General features: G+C 37.1%; 1 protein-coding gene across 2 annotated transcripts in view; it reads left to right on the top strand.

Annotated features, from left to right (window-relative positions):
- The window catches only part of HS2ST1 (heparan sulfate 2-O-sulfotransferase 1), a 172187-nt gene that overhangs the window by 126231 nt on the left and 26340 nt on the right, over window positions 1-19616 (top strand). For both annotated transcript variants that reach the window (XM_032424567.1, XM_032424561.1), the window contains exons 2-3: window positions 7490-7728; window positions 17049-17134. In XM_032424567.1, the coding sequence (XP_032280458.1) occupies window positions 7490-7728; window positions 17049-17134 (325 nt within the window). The remainder of the gene's footprint in view (window positions 1-7489; window positions 7729-17048; window positions 17135-19616) is intronic.

Below are 19616 nucleotides of genomic sequence, written 5' to 3'. Positions count from 1 at the left end.
TCACAGTCTACTGGTGTCATAATTTTACCAATTCAAGTGAAGTATAGATACCTTACTGCCTTTTACATCCCTTTACTATCTGTCATTTACAATATAATTGTCTTAAATACTTCCTCTGTATATATTTAGAACCACATCACACAATGTTTAGATAACTTTCTTAAGCTAACCTTTAAGGTAGATCTACTGGTGGTAAATTCGCTTAGTTTTCTTTCAGATGAAACTATCTCATTTATCTTTTTCATTCCTGAAGATTATTTTCTCTGGGTATAGGATCTTTTTGTTGCAGCACTTGAGAAACATTGTGCCACTTCATGCTGTTATTCTACTATTCCAGTTTTCTCCTATAGTTAAGGCTTCATGTGCTCTGGCTACTTTCAAGATTTTTTTCTTTGTCTTTATTTTTCAGAAGTTTAATTATGATGTGTCCTATTATTGGATATCTTTGGTTTATCTTGTTTGGAGTTTGCCCAGTATTTTGAACCTTTATGTTTAGGTCTCTTGTCAGAATGTCATGTTTTCAGCTGTGAATTCTTTCAGTACTATTATAGCCCTGCCTTCTTTCTCCTCTCATTTCAAGACTCTGTGACAGAGGGGTGCCTGGGTGGCTCAGTTGGTTAAGTATCCAACTCTTGGTTTCTGCTCAGGTCGTGACCTCAGGGTTGTAAGATCGTGACCCGCGTTGGGCTCCATGCTCAGCATGGAGTCTGCTTGGGATTCTCTCTCTCCCTCTGCCCCTTACCCCCAGTTGGGTGCTCTCTGTCTCTCAAATACATAGATCTTTTGTTATATCCCACAGTTCCCTCAGGCTCTGTTATTGTTGTTTGCAACATATTTTCTCACTGTTACTGCTATTGAGTAATTTCTTTTGTTCTGTCTTCCAGTTTATGAAACTTTTCTCCTTTCTTACCTACCATTCTGCTGTTGAGCCTATTCAGTTTTTTATTTTGCTTATTTTAATTTTGAGTTCTGAAATTTCCATTTAAGTCTTTTTTATATATTATTTTTTATTACTGAGCCTATTTGCTGAGGCTTTCTGTTTATTCATTTGTTTCAAGCTTGTTCATAATTGTTCATGAAAGCATTTTTATCATGACCACTTTAAATCTTTAATAATTCTAACATCTCTGTCTTCTGGATGTTGTTGTTTCTTGATTGTCTCTGTTCATTGGGTTTGAGATCTTCCTGGTTCTTGAAATGTTGAGTAGTATTTGATTGAAACTTGGACATTTTTGTATTCTGATGTGACTCTGGATAGTATTTAAATCTGTTTCAGTTGACTTTTTCTGACGCTGCTCTGGCAAGGGGAGGGGTGCTCCTTTTTTACTTCCAAGTGGAACTGGAAGTCCAGGTCCTCTATCAGCCGCTGTCAACAGCTGGTGGGCTCGTTCTTACTGCTGGGCAGAGGTGGGAGTGGCTTTAGCACACTGGAGGACGGTGCAAGTCCTGACTCTCCACCTGTCTCCTCTAACCCTGCCAAGAAGGGGAGAGGTAGGGGCCCCACATCACTGCCCTGTGGAAGTAGGTGTGTTTGCATGGTCTCCCTGACACTGTAGAGGTGGCTTGATACCTGCTGCCTGGGATGAAAGTCCTGGCTCCCTGCTTGGTCTTCTCTGACACCACCCTATCAGGGACATTGAGTACCTCATTACAACCTTGTGAGGGTAGAAGTCTGGCTGCCTCCCTGTCCATCTGTGAGGATCAGGTGGTGGTGTTTTTTTGTTTGTTTGTTTAATGATTTTATTTATTTGACAGATAGAGGCACAGCGAGAGAGGGAAACACAAGCAGGGGGGAGTAGGAGAGGGAGAAGCAGGCTTCCCGCCGAGCAGGGAGCCCATGCGGGGCTCGATCCCAGGACACTGGGATCACAACCTGAGCCGAAAGCAGACGCTTAACAACTGAGCCACCCAGGCACCCCATGGTGGTTTGGTTAGATAGTACATTCACAGCAAGTGGTGCTGAAGAAAGAATCCGTTAAATAGCTTCATAATAACTTTCTTTTGGTGCAACTTTGTCCCTTCCTACTTTACATAGTGTATACATATTTTGGGGAATAAATTATACTTCATAACAGGGTTGGGGATTTACACAGTTCAGGGTTAATCCCTAGAGAATGCTGAGGATCCACTTTAATTCAGATATTTGATGGCAGCAAGCTGTTAGAGCCCAGTTTATCTAGCTGTGCAACAGGCATACTTGCATTGCCCAGACAGGTCAAGTTTTGTGCCAGGGCATCTTTACCCATAGACATTTCTCAGGTGGACACTGCTGCTTTCCTCAGTGATTTCTATTTGCCTACAGTCCTTACTAATGAGTAACCTATTTTTATAATTATCTATATATACTACTGCCTTAAGGCAGTTTACTGTTAGGTTTGTTGTCCTTGGAGCTTTTTTTTTTTTTTTAAGTAGTTAATCTGGGGTCACAGAGCCCCCTCCTTGAAATGCCCAAGTCAGTCTTTCTGGAGAAAGGGTCCATAGTTTTTATCATACTCTTATGACCCAAAAAGTCATGATGCCACTAATACTTTTGCTCTGCCCTGTCATGCATATATGGTTTAAATCTCTTATGAACCATCTTAGCTTATTATCTCCTGAAGTATTAATAGTGTCTTGCCCATTTCTGTGTTTTTCTTATAATTGTAAATATTAAAATCTGGTAATTTTTTTCTTAGTATTCCTTACCTTTTATTTATTACGTATTTACTTGTATTCTTTTTTTTTTTAAAGATTTAATTTTATTTATTTATTTGACAGAGAGAGACACAGCGAGAGCAGGAACACAAGCAGGGGGAGTGGGAGAGGGAGAAGCAGGCTTCCCGCCGAGCAGGGAGCCTGATGCGGGGTTCGATCCCCTGAGCCGAAGGCAGACGCTTAACGACTGAGCCACCCAGGCACCCCATGTATTCTAACTATATATTTTTTACTTTAACATGCAGAAGTTTCAGTATTTGAAAACAAGGCAATGTATTGCTCTTTCCTTCTGTTATTTCTTTTCTCCCTTAAGTCCTAATCTGTTATCCACAGTACAGAGATATACTACACATTTTGGACATTTGTGAAGTATTTATTTTCTGCTGAGACCATTTTAAAATTGAGCTGTGGCAGGGGGAGAGAGTTATATATGCATGGGTCCTTTAATTTGTATAAAACACAAAACTTATTTCTCTATAAATGTATAAGTTAAATTATTTAGTACATTGAACATTTAATAACATGTTCAAGGAGAAAAGGTGTTCCCCAAAACAATAATCTTAATGTTAAAAAAAAATTGTCATTAAAAGATGTGTTGTGATTTAAAAAAAAAATCTTCACTTCTGTTTTCTTTTGTTTTTCTGTAGTCTGATACATCTTTGTGACTTTAATGCTGTGTAGGATCTGGTTTGGTGTATTTAGTGCAATGTTTTATATTTAGCTTGATCATTACATTCTGGCCCTAAATAAGGCCTTTAATGCCCTGCCAATGCAGAAATAGGTAATTACTGCTGTTATGAATGGTCTTTTAAAAGACTTGAGTTTGTTGATAATTTGCCACAAGGAAAGGTTTCACTGAGCTGAGATATATGCCACCCTGTGCAGGAGCCTAGAAGAACTAGAATCGCCATGGAGTTCAGTGTCTGTCTTCAGTGTTGTGCATGTTAGTGCCACTGGTGCCTGGCTTGTCTGTAATTTCATGACTCTCGGATCGCACCCCATGTTGTTTGTAGGCCTCACATTTTGTGGTGGTTTTGAAATAGCTTGCGTAGCAGATTCTTTATAATTCATTACTCAAACATGAAAAAAAACATTACTTCAGAAAGCATCGTAAGTATTTTAAGTTACTGCCTACATTCTCTAAGTGAACTACAAATGTGCTGTAACTAATAAAGCTTCCCCATTGATTTAAGAGATCTTGGAAGAAGCTGTACTAACTAGATGTAGAGCATCTTTGATAAAAAAGAATTGGAACTGTCGAATACCTAGTAAGTAAAGAATATGGCTATATTGCAAACACCCTTACTGATTTCACATTTGTCACAGGTGGAAAGAGATAGTATTTTACCCTCAGCAGTTATTACTATTCAACTAAGCGAGACTTGATTTTTTTAAAAAGATTTATTTATTTATTTTAGAAAAAGAGAAAGCATGGACAGGGGGAGGGGGAGAGAGAATCTCAAGCAGACTCCCCGCTGAGCATGGAGCCCAACTCGGGGCTCCACCTCAGGACCCTGAGATCATGACCTGAACCGAAATCAAGAGTCGGACACTTAACTGACTGAGCCACCCAGGCGCCCCGAGATTTGATGTAATAAACAAATATTCCTAACAAAAATGCTCTTGATATTCCACACTGTTTTTATCTTTTTATGTGGTTTTAGGCATAACACTATGTTAATAATTATCCTGTTTGTTAAAGCAAAGTAAAAACACTTGAAAAATAGAAAATGCATATAAATATGTTATTGAATGAGGAAAGTATTGACTCCCATATTTGCACCTTTGCATAGAAGTCTTTTTAAATTGTGTTAATATATACTGCATATAATTTAATACCATGATGAACCAAGAACTATGATTAATTTTTACAACATGTGACATGGTCTGGCTAGAGTTTTATCACTACAAAAAAATTTTAAAAATCCACAGACTAAATGATCACTTCTTTTTAAAAATATTTTTAAGGGGCGCCTGGGTGGCTCAGTTGGTTAAATGTCTGCCTTCGACTCAGGTCATGATCCCAGGGTCCTGGGATCGAGCCCCACATGGGGCATCCTGCTCAGCGAAGAGTCTGCCTCTCCCTCTTCCTCTGCCTGCCGCTCCCCCTGCTTGTTCTCTCTCTGTCAAATAGGTAAATAAAATCTTAAAAAAAAAAAATTTTTTTTTAATTTAGTAGCTGATTTTCCCAATTTGTTGGGCATATAAAATTTTATTAGGTAGATAATTATAAATACTATTAATGTTGCAGATTTTCTTTAGTCATTAAGTATTCTATAGGTAAAAGGGGTACCCGTATATGAAATAACACATGAAGTCTTCTTTTCCAAGTACTTGATTTCGGAAAAACCAGTTAAAGTCAAGTCAGCATTGTTGCTCGTAGGTGAATCTTTTAAAGGCAATTTGTTGCACGTCTGGGCTGCTAGAGGAGACCTCTCACGCTTCTGTCAGCCCTTGAATGACAGTGGAACTGTTTTATTTCCCTCTGTGGAAAGAGGATGGTGTATGTACCTAACAATATTGTAATAGTTTTGGATCTGATGACAGTTTGAGGTTGTTTGGGAGATAAGAGTCCTTAAAAATTATTGAATATAATAATGTATGTAGGTTCTCAATAAATACTTGTTCTATTTAACCTGAGATAGCTTCCAGATCTTATGTAGATGCTTGTAACCTCATATATTACCTTGATTTATAGGTCCATTTGGAAAGCACTGTCAATTTGAAAAGTATTATGCTTTCTATCATGTAGCATGTGATTCTTAAGTCTGCCCTGCTTCCTTTTTCTTTCTCTTTCTTCTTAGCCTCCTTCTATAGATTATCTCTACTTGCTACTTAAATTTTGGTATTTCCTGAGATTCTGTCCCAGAGTCTCTTTCCCATGCTACATATTCTAGATTATCTGGGCAGTTGCATTCATTTCCATGGTTTTCCCAGATATCTTCTACTTGAATGTTTATTCTCAACTCTTGACCTATGTGCCCAATTATCTACATAACATCTCCTGGATATCCCAGGCAATCCAACAGTGTGTTCAACATTAAGCTCATTTACTTCTCTGCACATTCTCGTCCAACTCTCCCAAGGGGAAGAAAAAAAAAAAAAGGAAACATATATGCATATACGTATAGATAAATATATGCACTACTCCTCCTGTTTTGGAAAGCCCACAGGCCTGGAACTTTTATTCAAGTCTTGTGAATGTGAATCCTCAGCTCAGAGTATATTTTCTATAATGTGGTGACCATATCTTCTGAACCAAAATATAAGATTCATGGTTTGACAATATTTGAAGCCTGCGCTTGTTACTGTAATTATACCTCATTGCTTTTTCATGTCATTGTATTAAGTCATGGTTTATGGTAGACAGATACTAATAACACATACAATATTAAAAAATTGCTATTATGAGACATGTGGTATGTGGGACATATGCATGCATTGTGTGTGTGATTCTACCTAGTTAGGGAGATCAGATAATGCTTCGCCTTTGAGCAATGATGACATTCCATGTGGAGGTTGAGGAATTCACCAGGCAGCATTAGGGTACAGGAGAAATGGAAGAGTGTGAGAGAGCTGCACAAAGATCTGGTAGGAGGGTGCACGGTATGTGTCTCTGTGCAAGGTAATTGTAATCGTGTTAGAGGTTTTTATCCCCTCATTTCTCTCTTCCCCCTCTCTTGCTTCCTTATTCTAAAAAACATTCAAAGCTAAAGCTTCTATTAAATAGAGAGTAATAGTAATAGGATGCAAAATACTAACTGCTTTTCAAACTGCATGGTAGTGATTTGAGTTAGATGAACCATTTAAGGAGTAAACATAGCCAGGACTGGGACACGGTGGCTCAGCCAGTTAAGTGTCTGCCTTCAGCTCAGGTCATGACCCTGTGGTCCTTAGATCGAGTCCCACATCGGGCTCCTTGCTCAGCGGGGAGCCTGCTTCTCCCTCTTCCTGCAACTCCCCCTACTTGTATGCGCTCTCTCTCTCTCTCTCTCTGACAGATAAATAAAATCTTAAAAAACAAAACAAAACAAAACACAGCCAAGACTTGCAACACCAAAAAGAAAAAGGATTTGTAATGGTATAGTTTCTACTCTTGTTACGTAAAATCACTCCAGCATTTATAACCATTGCCCTGCTACCTTTTGATAAACGAGGTAGTAATTAAATCCTAAGTATAAATTTCAGAATCTTTGCTTAAATTCTAAGTGACTTATTTTCTAAATGTACTTTTTACCGTGAAGTTTAGTATTCCATGCAATCTGTCTTTGTGTGTTTGAGAGTTAATTCAGGCTGTAGAAATTCTATTAGAATGTAGTGTGGGGCGCCTTGGGTGGCTCAGTTGGTTAAGTGTCTGCCTTTGGCTCAGGTCATGATCCCAGGATCCTGGGATTGAGCCCTGCGTCGGGCTCTCTGATCCTTGGGGAGTCTGCTTCTCCCTCTCCCTCTGCCTGTCGCTCCCCCTGCTCGTGCTTGCTCTCTCTCTCTCTCTCTCTGTGTCAAATAAATAATAAAATAAAATATTTTTTAAAAAATCTAAAAAAAAAAAAGAACATAGTGTGACTTTTGAACTACATCGGTCTCCGGTCTGTGGTATTCTAAACTTGATGACTGTTTATTCTGTTTTTCTGTGTATGCACGTGTATTATATTTCAAAGAGTAATTCTGAATGTTTGGTCTTCAAAACATTTCAAGTGCTCTTACTCATTTCTTGAATAGGAAAATTATGTTCGAGGAATTGGAAATTATTTTCATTGTCTTTAAAAAGTGAACTCATAACTGTTTTTCTTTGCAGAAAGGGCTATTGCAAGACATGAAGTTCGAGAAATTGAGCAGCGACATACAATGGATGGTCCTCGGCAAGAGGCAACGCTGGATGAGGAAGAGGACATGGTGATCATTTATAACAGAGTCCCCAAAACTGCAAGCACCTCTTTTACCAATATTGCCTATGACCTGTGTGCAAAGAATAAATACCATGTTCTTCACATCAACACTACCAAAAATAATCCAGTGATGTCACTACAAGACCAGGTAAACACATAGGGGATAAGTAAATGTTTTCTGACAGTTCCTCATTCATATTTTGTATCTCAAGAGGAAAAAACATTTTAAGGGGTATGTGTACTGACCCCAATGAATTGTAAGTCTCTTGGGGGACAGGACCAAACAAACTTTTTTTTTAAGATTTTATTTATTTGAGAGAGAGAGAGAGCGTGCGTGAGTTGGGGGCGGGGGGCGCAGAGGGAGAGGGAGAAGCAGGCTCCCTGCTGAGCAGAGAGCCAGCCATGGGACTTGATCCCAGGATCCCGGGATCACGACCTGAGCCGAAGCAGACGCTTAATTGACTGAGTCATCCAGGTGCCCCCCCCCCCCAAACAAACTTCTCTGTAATTTTGCATTTTTCACAGTATTTGGTATATTTCCTTGCATATTATATGTATTTAAATATTTGTAAAATTAATGAACTTATTAAAAGCTTGAATTTTTGAAGAGAAAATGATGCTCTTTAGTATGGTATCCTTTTAAAAATATGAAATATTTTTAGCAAGATACCTTGCAACAAAAATCATTCTGTTGTCTCATTTTATGATAAAGAAATCTTTATTTAATGAATACCTGTGTTCTGTATCGCTCAGTTTTGTGACTAGCCTCCTAAACTTCATCTTATCTTTACTAGTAATTTATATAATATTAGCTACAAACTCCTGGAGAACGGGAATTGTGGTTTATATTTTTAATATAACCTTGCCTTTAAATTGTCAAGAAACTTTAGATAAACAAATGGATAGATATGAAATAGTCTTAAGAAAAGTAGAGGAAATTATCTCATGAAATAAAATCACTTATCTCTTTAGCAATAGTAGCACACATTTTCTCCACACCTGGAGTTCTCACTATAATTATAAATAAATAGAATTCTCTATAAATATTGAAGGGAATGGGAATTGGGGCCTATGAGGAGAAAAGATAATATTTGAAAATACTATGTAGAATTAAATACCATGTTAAGGTAGCCTAGGTTTTGTGATAGTCATACAGTTAAGAATGTATTTATCTGTTTGAAAACAGCTGAACTTATTACAGAACTGACTCTTATCCTACTCTTAAGCAAACTTATAATCCTTACCCTGAAGCAAGAGAGTAACACTGATACATAAGGTTAAGGTTTGCTTTCTTAGCTGTTTGTAAAGGCTAATAGTATATGGTATATCATCTGCCCATATAATTCTTGGCTCTCTGCAGTATCCTCAATTACTCTTTCTCATAAAACCAAAAATCTACATCCATCAGCCAAACTAAATAACTCTTCTGTAAATGAGAAGAAACATGAGCTTATTTAGCTAAGTGGGTCATAAAAACTATTCATTATGTAATATTGTATATCTCAAGGGGCAAGTATCCTAAATAATCCATTTTTATATAGTGTGTGGTAGATGTTAAATTTCTTTGCTTGATTGCTTTTCAAAATACATCTTGGTTTAAAAGGAACATCTCTTAATATTCACATAGTAATTTTAGATTTATTCAGTAGTATTTTTTTAGAAAATATAAAGTTACCTTGCTTATTTTGTGTCCAGCATTACAAAGTTGTGTGGCAGCTATAAGATGTCTGACAGTAATATTGGCCATTTTTTTTTCATGAAATAAGAGTCTCTGGAAGCTCTCCATGTATGACATTTACAAGCATCATGTAGTGATACATTTTCACAGTTGCATTTGGATGAGATAAAACTTCTGTTTTTCTTTCAATAGCTTGTTAGTTATATATAGGAAAAAAAAAACCCATTAGAAGAGAAGCATAAACGCTATCTTAAAAGCAGTTGGATTACATAATGAGCAGCACTTACAACATGTTTGTGTGGGACAGAGTAGAGAAATAGTCTCTAGCTCCAGCTCTTTCCTGGATGTATTTTGTACATACTGTACTAGGCACTGTGCTAAACTGTTCACATGCTTAATTATTCTCAGATTTTAGAGGCAAAGTCCAAATATTTTGAGTCAGGTATGAAACTATTGAGTGGATAATAGCTATCTCTGCATATTCTGCCATCCTTAGGAATAGTTGTCAACTCTGCTCTCACGTTTTCATTTATTTATTGAGTATGTAATATATACAGAGATGGTGCTACATTCTTTTTTTTTTTTTAAAGATTTTATTTATTTATTAGAGAGAGAGCACGAGAGGGGGTCAGAGGGAGAAGCAGACTTCCTGCTGAGCAGGGAGCCCAATGCGGGACTCGATCCCAGGACCCTGGGATCATGACCTGAGCCGAAGGCAGATGCTTAACCAGTGGAGCCACCCAGGCGTCCCTGGTGCTACATTCTTAAAGAAATAAAAAGCAAGGCCACATCTTTCAAGAAGCTTATTTGTAATTTACTTGGAACATAAAACATAGATGTAGGAACTATGAAGATTATTTAAAGAAAACATCATTTTATGGTATTCTTACCAAATTATTTAATCCAAAATGTTTCTCACCAGAATGTTTAATCCAGACCTAATCTTGAACAAATAGGCAAATCCATCTTGTTAGAGCATTCTCCAGAATAATTGTCCTGAACTCCTGTAAAGTATCAACATCATGACAACCAAACAAGGTGAGGTGAGGAGACTAAGAGATATGAAAACCAAATGTAATGTGCGATTTGTAATTGGATCCTTGATCAAAAATGTCTGCTACTTGTTTTCAAATGGTTCAGAAAAAAGCGTGTGTGTGCATGTGGAGAGAACAAAGAGAGAAGCAAAATACGGCAAAATGTGAAGTTAGTGAATCTTAGTGAATGGGTATACAGATGTTCACCATATTATTCTTTCAACTTTTCTGCAGTTTAGAGATCTTTCACAATTCAGAAATTGGAATAAAATAAGAGGAAAAGTTAGAACAAGGAAATGAAAAGATAAGCATTTGAGAGTATGAGGCATGGGAAGAGTAAGCAATGAGAGGGAGACAGACTCAGTCATGGGAGGTATATCTGTGAGTGTGCTTTACTCAGTGAATAGGCAGGGATTGTCAGGAGACAGGTGATTAGTTAGCTCTTGTAGTTAGAAAATGAAGTTTACTCTGCTATCATGAAAATGTCTGTTGTAGAGAACATCTTGTCTTTAAAGTAACTGTCAGATAGGTGTTAAGTGGCAGGGTCTTTTAGCATCTTTCTTAATTCTTTTCTACTCTTCATCTGTTCAGGTTTGTGATCATATTTAACCCCTTTCTAAGCATTGGAAATATTCCAGAATTTGCATTCTCTGTAGGACAACATAGTAATTTTTTTCTTTTAATTCACTGTTAGGGCACCTTCTGGTCTTTTGCATTAGAGCCCATGATTTGATGTTAGTTGCAGATACTGATATTTCAGAGCATCACTTTAGATGAGTGCTTCCTAACTTGTAATGTGTGTATCAATCATCAGTTAAAGTAGATTCTGATTCAGAAGGACTAAGATGGAACCTGATGCCAAAACTGATTCTTCTGGTCCTTGAACCACAGTTTGAGTAGCAAAGATCTAGAACCTAGTTCTCAATGGGTTATGAGAAGATGCATATTATAGTCTTCCTAGGATGATGAAGTACTTGTCTTTAAATTCATATTCCAACCTCCCCATCAAAATCCATATTCCTTATCTTGGCCACCAGGCCCTTTTAAATCTAGCCCTTGTCCATTACTCCATCCTCTTGTTTACTAGCCACATTGGCCTTTTGGTTCATTGAATGTACCAAGCCTTTCCCATTTCAAGGCCTCTGCACTTAACATTATGTCTTGGAATACACTTCTCCTGGTTTCTCACTATTGACTTCATGTTATCCTTTTAACATCCTCCAGGAAAACCTTACTTGTCTATCCTATATATTAAATACTTCTTCCAAGTTACTGTGCACCATCATTCTTTCTGTATCTTTCCTATTTCTGATTTGTTTGTTTCCTATTGGTCTTTTCCTCTGTATAAGCTCCTAAAAGGCAGGAACCTTGTTCATCATATTATTCACCACTGTATTCCTTGTGTTTAGAATGGTGTCTGAGACATAGTACATATGCTCCATAAAATTTTTGTTAATGAATGAATGAATGAGAGAACAAATGAATGGAATTAGGTTCTGAAAGTAGTTCTTAATTCAGCACAATGCCAGTGATGATAATTACTGGCAGAATGAGCCCCTCTGATTGATGGTAATATGTTCTCCCCTTACCTCAGGTGATTTGGGACACACCCACCCTTCTGCAAAAAGGACTGAACAATACAGTTCTGGACTTAGGTGAAATATGTTCTGTTGCTGCTGAACCTTTCTTGTATTTTATCCAATTATTATTCACTTTTCCTTTTTGTGTAGAAAACTTCCTTTCTAGTCTCATAAAACTACCCAGAGCTGTACAGTGGATGTTTATTTTAAGTATAGGCATGAGTAGGAGTTTGGTATATAGTAATTACCCAAGTTAATAGTAGTATTCATTCACTAGATAGTAATTACAAAGCTGGAATTTGGCCAGGATTGTCAGGATGACATTCCTACTTATAGATGGTGAAAGCAAGTTCTTTCAGATAATTAATGTTGAGACGAATCTTATTAGAAATGTAGGTCTAGGTACACTGTTATGGTGCTTTCTTAGCTTTTTTCTGTCGCACTGGTTCAGGTCTGAGTCTACTAACAGATAAATCACAGCACCAATCCCTACATCGCTTGTATTTTCCCTAAAGATCTCCTTTGATGACTTGCTAGCCTGACTCTGCTTGAGTTATAAAATCTGACAGAAATCACAGTTTCGGATCTGCTCCAGGCTAGCTATAAAAACATCTCTTTTCATGTAGTATATCTAACAACTACTTCTGAAAAGTCCTTCTTGATAGCCTATTTCAATCAGAGTATGGAAATACTCTTTGAATAAGTTCACTACAGTGACTTTATTTCTTCTCCCCGAGCCAGTGTGTTCAGTGTCTTCTGTCTCCTTAAATCCATTTGCCACTATTATGCTTTGCTCCTTTCACCTACCACTTTCCCTTTCACTAGTGCCAAATGTAGTCAGTGAGAGTCCATACAGTGAATGGCGTGCAAGTTTGCTCACCTAATCTCCACTTCCACTCACTCCTCTCTATTCCAGAGCCTTATCTCGAGGTCTTGAGCAGGATGCCCCACTGCAGTGGAAAACCCGAAGATAAACCAAAAGACTAGGCAAGTGGTGCAGGAGAGGTGAGAGGGCAGAAAATCGTAGAGCAGGAATTACAGTAGGGCTGACTGATGAAAGGGCGACAATGGGGATGGAGGGAGGAGAGGCAGGGAAAACTCTGCAGGGGGCACTCTGGGGGAATCAGCTAACATGGCTAAAAGGAGAAATGGCTAAATTCAGACTTTGAAAAGGAAACTTTTTATTTGTTTGTTTATTTTAGGGGGGTGGGACATGAGGGGGGAGGGGAAACAGACTGCCCGCTGAGCATGGAGCCAGACCCTGGGCTCATCTCATGACCCTGAGATTGTGATCTGAGCTGAAATTAAGAGTCAGCTGTTTAACAACCCAGCTAAGCAACCCAGGAACCCCAAAAAGGAAACCTTTTAAAAAGGTTGCTCTTCAAATGGGGTCAAAGGATGGTTATAGAATTTCAGCAGTATGTAAATGACACTTTTTTTTTTTTAAAGATTTTATTTATTTATTCGACAGAGAGAGAGAGTACAAGCAGGGAGGAGTAGTAGAGGGGGAGAGAGAAGCAGGCTTCCAGCTGAGTAGGGAGCCCGACGCGGGGCTCGATCCCAAGACCCTGAGATCATGACCTGAGCCGAAGGCAGACACTTAACCATCTGAGCCACCCAGGCGCCCCTGTAAATGACACTTCTAAATGCTCCCTCCGCCTATTCTCCAAATTAGTCTGAACCACTACTTGAACCTATTGACATCATTTGTTTGCTTAGCACTTTTTTCTTTTTTGTAAAGGGAAGGTCAGTCTCAGCTCAGCATCTTTTGATTATTGCAAATTGTAAATCAGCCACAGCTTTATTAATGAGACTTCAACACATTGCCTTAAATGTTGATGAGATGAAAGAAAAAAACATATGCACATATATGCATATGTGCCTTCAGTATTCTCATAATTGGAGATTAGAGAAAGATTCTGTGTGTTTTGAGAGACTTTAACAGTAATAGGGTAGAGAATTTAAAAGCAATAATAACCCATGTGAATTTACCTCATAATGAATTTAGAAAATAAAATGTGAAGTCCTATACAGACATTTAAACCAGGTCTCTTAGTTTTGATAGCAGTGTTCAGCAAACCCCAAGGTTACCCAAAATAGTAAAAAGGCAAGAATAAGTCAGCGGTCATTGTTGCAAAAATGGTTGTCCAATACAAGGGTAGTGAACAGGGTGGATTGGACGTGGAGGTTATAATGAATGTGATGAGGAAAATAAACAGTTTTGAGAGCTGTATCTACAGAGCTTTTAGATCTTGTGATGAGTTTCGAATGACTAGATCTGAGGGGTTTCCTCTGCAGTGGATAAAACCTGAAATTCTCAGTGCCCCAGTTTGTTGATCAAAATCTTGATACAAATGCTACTCACCTTTCTTTTCACATCCTTCTGGGTTTTTTTCCACTTTGCTTCAACTGAACAATAATAAATTAAGGAAATTAGCTTGTGGTATAGAAGGATGAGTGGACCAAAATCCAAGGTATGTGGTTCTTGAGCTTCCTTTTAATCTGTAAAATAAGAGTACAGGATATCCTAAATCCCTTCCACCTCTAAAATGCTGATTCTGTAAACAAGAGAGCTTGAGGTTGGTGACAGCAGTGGAAGATTTCATGCCTTGTTCTGTTCTCCACCATCACTCAACTCTTCCCTGAGTCCCAACTGGAAACAACCCTTTTTCTCATTTCATTTGTTTTTAAACTGTTTCTTGGAATGCTTTAGTTCCAGTATGCTTTAGGCATCACTGTGTGTGGGTAGAAGGAGACGGAGTAGGCAGGGTTCATTCTGCTCCTGTCCTCACTTCGGTTTTATATATTGTGGCTTACAAGGCAATCTTTAAAAATCTGTTCTACTTCAGTACACTTTTTTTTTTCTTTATCATGAAAGCAGTGAATATGAGAGTATATCTTTGCTAAGAGCTTTTATAGACCTCAGGGACTACTTTGCAAAGCACTACAATAACAAACTTCATGTAAATAAAACCAAGCAGTAGCTCCTGGGCCTACCTATGCTGAAGCCTTGCTTCTCAGTGTGGTCCACTGATCTGCCATCCTGTGGAGACTTGTTAGAAGTGCAGAATCTTGGGCCCCACTCCAGACCTACTGAATCAAATCTGCATTTTGACCGGAGTCCCAGGTGATTGAGTTTGAGAAGCCCTGCAGCAGTCCAGACATTATCCAGCTTCCTGGGCTCTACACCTGATGGTGAAGGACACATGTTGCATGAAGTGTGTCCTTAGGAGGGTTCAGTTTAATCCTGACTGTCTTGAGGAAAGGTGGAAGAAGGAAGGATCCTTGAAGTTTATATTTATAGCTAACTCTTATTTTCACCTGAGTCTTTTACCACAGTGTACTCTAAGTTGGTACTATCGATCCTCTCTAACATGTGGCTTCTAGAACACCATTTTCCCAGATTTCAATCTGCCGTCTCCTCTTATTTTTCTCCCACACCATCACATCCACATTAAATCTGGGCTTCTGGAAAATAGAGCTGAGTTGCTAAATATGCCTTAAGTACCCTTAAACCACCACCTCCCATTCCTATTCTCTTTTCCTTCTATTTCCCCGTCATTTTTGGCTGAAATAATGGAATTGATTTTCACAGAACCAAAGGCTTATATGAAATAATTTACCAGTAAGTGGCAGTTTATAAGGACTTTCCATATTCAACATGTGAACTTTTTTTAAGGATTCAGTTTTTGGGTTATCTAATTTTAATTTTTTATTTCTTTTTCATTTGTCTTTTGATATTTTCATTCTATTTGGAACCTTCCTTAAAGAACAGATAGGAAAGAACATGAGAACCTCAAATCACACATTTATTTGGCTCTTTTTTTTATTATTATTTTTTTTTGGTTGGGGAAAATTCGTAACTGCTGAATATAACTGTATTTTCTAATGCAACATAATTTTATCATCTACGTTCAATTTTCAGATTTAAGGGCTTGTGTGTGTGTGTGTATAAGATAATAAGGTTCCTATCACTTCCCTTCTAAGAACTCTGTTATTTCCCTTAGTATGTGAGTTATTAAGGCTTCCCCTAAGACATAAATTTTCCCAGAACCTTCTGTTTTTCTCTAGTTCACATTCTCTGACATGTGGCCGCTTCTGCACTGTTTTGTACTCTGCGCTACCAATAGGTCTTTTCTAGGAGGCAGCCATCATCATTCATTGCTATTAATTTATCGACTAATCTGGTAGAAGTGGTCCAGAATATCTCCATGTGACTAACTCCATTCTAAAATGTAAATGCAAGATTGATAAGTTGTCAGAAGTATGCAGTTGACAGGCCTGTGCTCTAGAGACTTAGGTCATAGCTTGCAGAAGCTTTCAGTGTAGTTTAGGGTGGTGGGCCCCCTACCCTTCAGCCCTTCTCCACCACACTGTATGTATCTAGTCCCCAGAAGACATTCTTAACCACTTGCTGTGTATCATGCAGAAATTTGCTTATCAAAAATATATAACATTTTTCTTTGAGAAATAGTGTATCACTGCTTTGCAGCTAGTGATACTTAGGCTTATCAAGTTCTATATTAATCAGCTCTTAAAATTTTTTTTAGCATATTTATACTAAAAGAATTTTTATATTAACTAATCTTTTGAGTGCTTTTAATTCCAGCAAATTAAAATAGTAATAGATATTCAAAATTTTTAAAAACATTACCTATAGGACCTCTCTAAATTTATTAATCTTTTTTTATCAATGAACTTAACAATATCTGCTCTTTGTTCTCTAAAGCCCTCTGATAATCATCTTTTCTTTAATTATTTTGGTTTAAGGATTACTTTTTGTTTTGTTTGTTGAGCTGCTAATAAGTATGAGTTTTTATGAATAACAAGTCTCTGGGAGTAAAAAACAGACTTGGGCGTGTGTTGGTACCCACCCTCCCCTCACTCATGTGAATTACTCACTGTGCAGCATTGTAAATGATTGCACTGTGTGGGTTTTTCTTTCAGGGTTCTCTCTCACTCTTTTCTGAGTGTGGTGATAATGGCTCTCTCTGTAATGAATTGGTAATTACAGATCACACTGTGCTCTCCTTAGTTGAAACCTGTGTTTCAAGCTCTGTAATTGTCAAACTTGTGTGATTTGTTTTAAATGTCTAAATGGAAAGTATTTTACTATCATCAGATTTCATTTTCCTTTATATTGAACTTCAGTAATGAGTGTGTTCTCCTGTTTTAGGTACGCTTTGTAAAGAATATAACCTCCTGGAAAGAGATGAAACCAGGGTTTTATCATGGACATGTTTCTTATTTGGATTTTGCAAAGTAAGTTGTACCAAAATGACACACTAAAGAATGCTTTGTACTTTAGCAACCTAAAAAGAAACACATTTATTAAATTGTTATGATTTTGATTCAAAAAAAAAAATGTACTGGCTTGCCTTTGCCACTTTTAGAGATGTAATTTAAATACACCTTCTAATGTTTTACTGCCCTCTAGTGTTCATAAATTGATTACTGTCACATTAATTTTAGAAATTTTAGAAATTCAAAGTAGACTAAATGCAGGTAGTTATTTATCCTTATTCTGTTTATGCATCTTGTATAAGCAAGTGACACTATTTTAGGAGAGTGCCATGTTTTAACCTAGAGGCCAATCAGATTCTGACTTACCATATCACTGACTGAGGACTGAGAAAGCAAAGAACCCCATCACCTAGTTATTGGTTACCCTTGCCTCTGCTTTTCAGCCAAGAGACAGTGAAGTGTACACTTTCTTTTGGGCTACCTTGTTTTCGCTTTAAAGTTGTGATATGTTCAAAAGAGACTTTTTAAAAAATAGTGATTTTTTTTTATAGTGATTTGCCTGAAACTGGAGATAAATAACTCCGATTTTCCATATTTTGGGGGGGTGGAGTGGGTTCTATCATAATTCTCTCAAGAAGAGTTCATAGAACTACAGGCCTACACATGGTATCCACGCACTGTGTGGCTCCCCCTAGAGTCTGTGCCACATCGAAGTACTATTCACACAACTGGGCAAAAGGAATATTCTAAACATAGGTTATTTTGTGAATCCATTTGAATGTTTTTTGTAGCACATAGAGTAGCATTATGGTAAAACCTCAAATCCAAATCTTTTCCCCAATAACCTGTACTAACTTCAAAGACATATTTAAAATGTATTTTTAAAATGATTTACGCTCAGACATGTTCCCTCCTCAGTCATTTTGTTAGCAGTCATGACTTCAAAGTAATATACTCTCATGTATTTGTCAACTCTAGAGAGCATTCTGTGTCAAATTTGAAAATTAAATTGATATCCCAGTCATTTTAACCTCCTAAATTTGAAATGAAAAAGAATTGAATGAATTATTACTGATTTAGATACTAACCCTTAACTTTTTGAAGAGCTTGTAATTAAAGGGGAATCTCCCAGATATTACATACATGAAACAATATATGTTTAGTTCCACAGTACTCAAGATGTTTCAGTAAAATGGCAGTTTTAAAGTTTGATGTACATTTTTCTGTAAATAATTCATACTGCAATATTGAAAACATTTTATAGGCAGCTTTAAAATAAACTAATTATTTTTTCCTTACAGAGGCACTGAACCAATTTCATAAACTCCATTCATATGCATATTTTCCCTCAGGGCTACATTATCCTTCAGTTGAATGTTTGTTACCCTTTCACCTAAATGATTTATTTTTTCCACACACAGCTTGGTTTCTAATACTTGAGGTTTCCATTATTAAAATAATATATTGAGTGCTTTTGCTTTTGGCAAAAGTCTTGTACTTGAAGCTCTGGTGTTTGCTGGGGTTCTTGCAGTTGGAAAAGTATAAGGTTTCTTGAAAAGATTAATCTCATTTATTAAATACTAACATGAACATTTAAGGTTTGAATATTTCCATAATGGGTCTCATGTTACTGGAAGTGAAAAGTATTGTGAAAAATTTCAGTAGACTTTTACAAGATTTAAAACAAACGCCTGAAAGAAATCACCTAGAGAGAATATATTTTGAGGTATATAGTCAAGAACTATTGTAGATGTGACTAGTATCTTTTAAAATAAATTTTAGTTTGACAGGCATACTGACCGTGAAGGAGTAAGGAAGAGGAAACAAAAATCACCTCACCAATTTTTAGAATACTTTTATTCTTCAAAACATATTCTTGACTGCCATAGTACTTTGTGGAATCCATTAAAATACTTGCCTTCAGGAGAAAACAGTCGAATTTGGTGAAAGAAATGTTTAATCACTTAGCTTTTCAGTTGCCTTAAAAGAGTCCCTAAACAGCATATAAACTCAGTATATCCCAGGAAACCCAGGAAGCAAGATAAAGAAAATTAAAAAAAAGTGATTTCTGGTTTAGACTGATCACTAAGAAGACACACATTTTATTTGTAAGCCTATATGTGTTCAAGCCATGTTTTGGCTTTATTTTTCTGGTTTTATTCAGAACTTTAGCATAATAACAAAAACATCTCCTTGTTCCAAGTTTGTATTCCTGTCCTGTCTTGGTCCTTTTTGTCTTAGTCTCATTCTTGTTTTTGTTTGTTTGTTTGTTTGTTTGTTTGTTTTAGCCCATTTCCTAGTTCCTTTTTCCATTTCTCTCTTTAGTGTTCAATTTTTGTTTTCATTTCAGTTGGTGGACAGCACAATTTTTAAAATAATATATCATTAATGTCATAAATTTAAAACTTCTCACTAAAAGAAATTGTATAGGTTGGACATTTTCAAAATGTCCTAGAGTGCAGGCAATATAAAGTTGAATAAATAAGTTGTAGTTCTTGTC

The sequence above is a fragment of the Phoca vitulina genome, unplaced genomic scaffold (genome assembly GCF_004348235.1).
Source record: "Phoca vitulina isolate PV1807 unplaced genomic scaffold, GSC_HSeal_1.0 scaffold2, whole genome shotgun sequence".
NCBI classification, from domain to species: Eukaryota; Metazoa; Chordata; class Mammalia; order Carnivora; family Phocidae; genus Phoca; species Phoca vitulina.
This window is presented reverse-complemented; position numbering and strand designations above follow the sequence as displayed.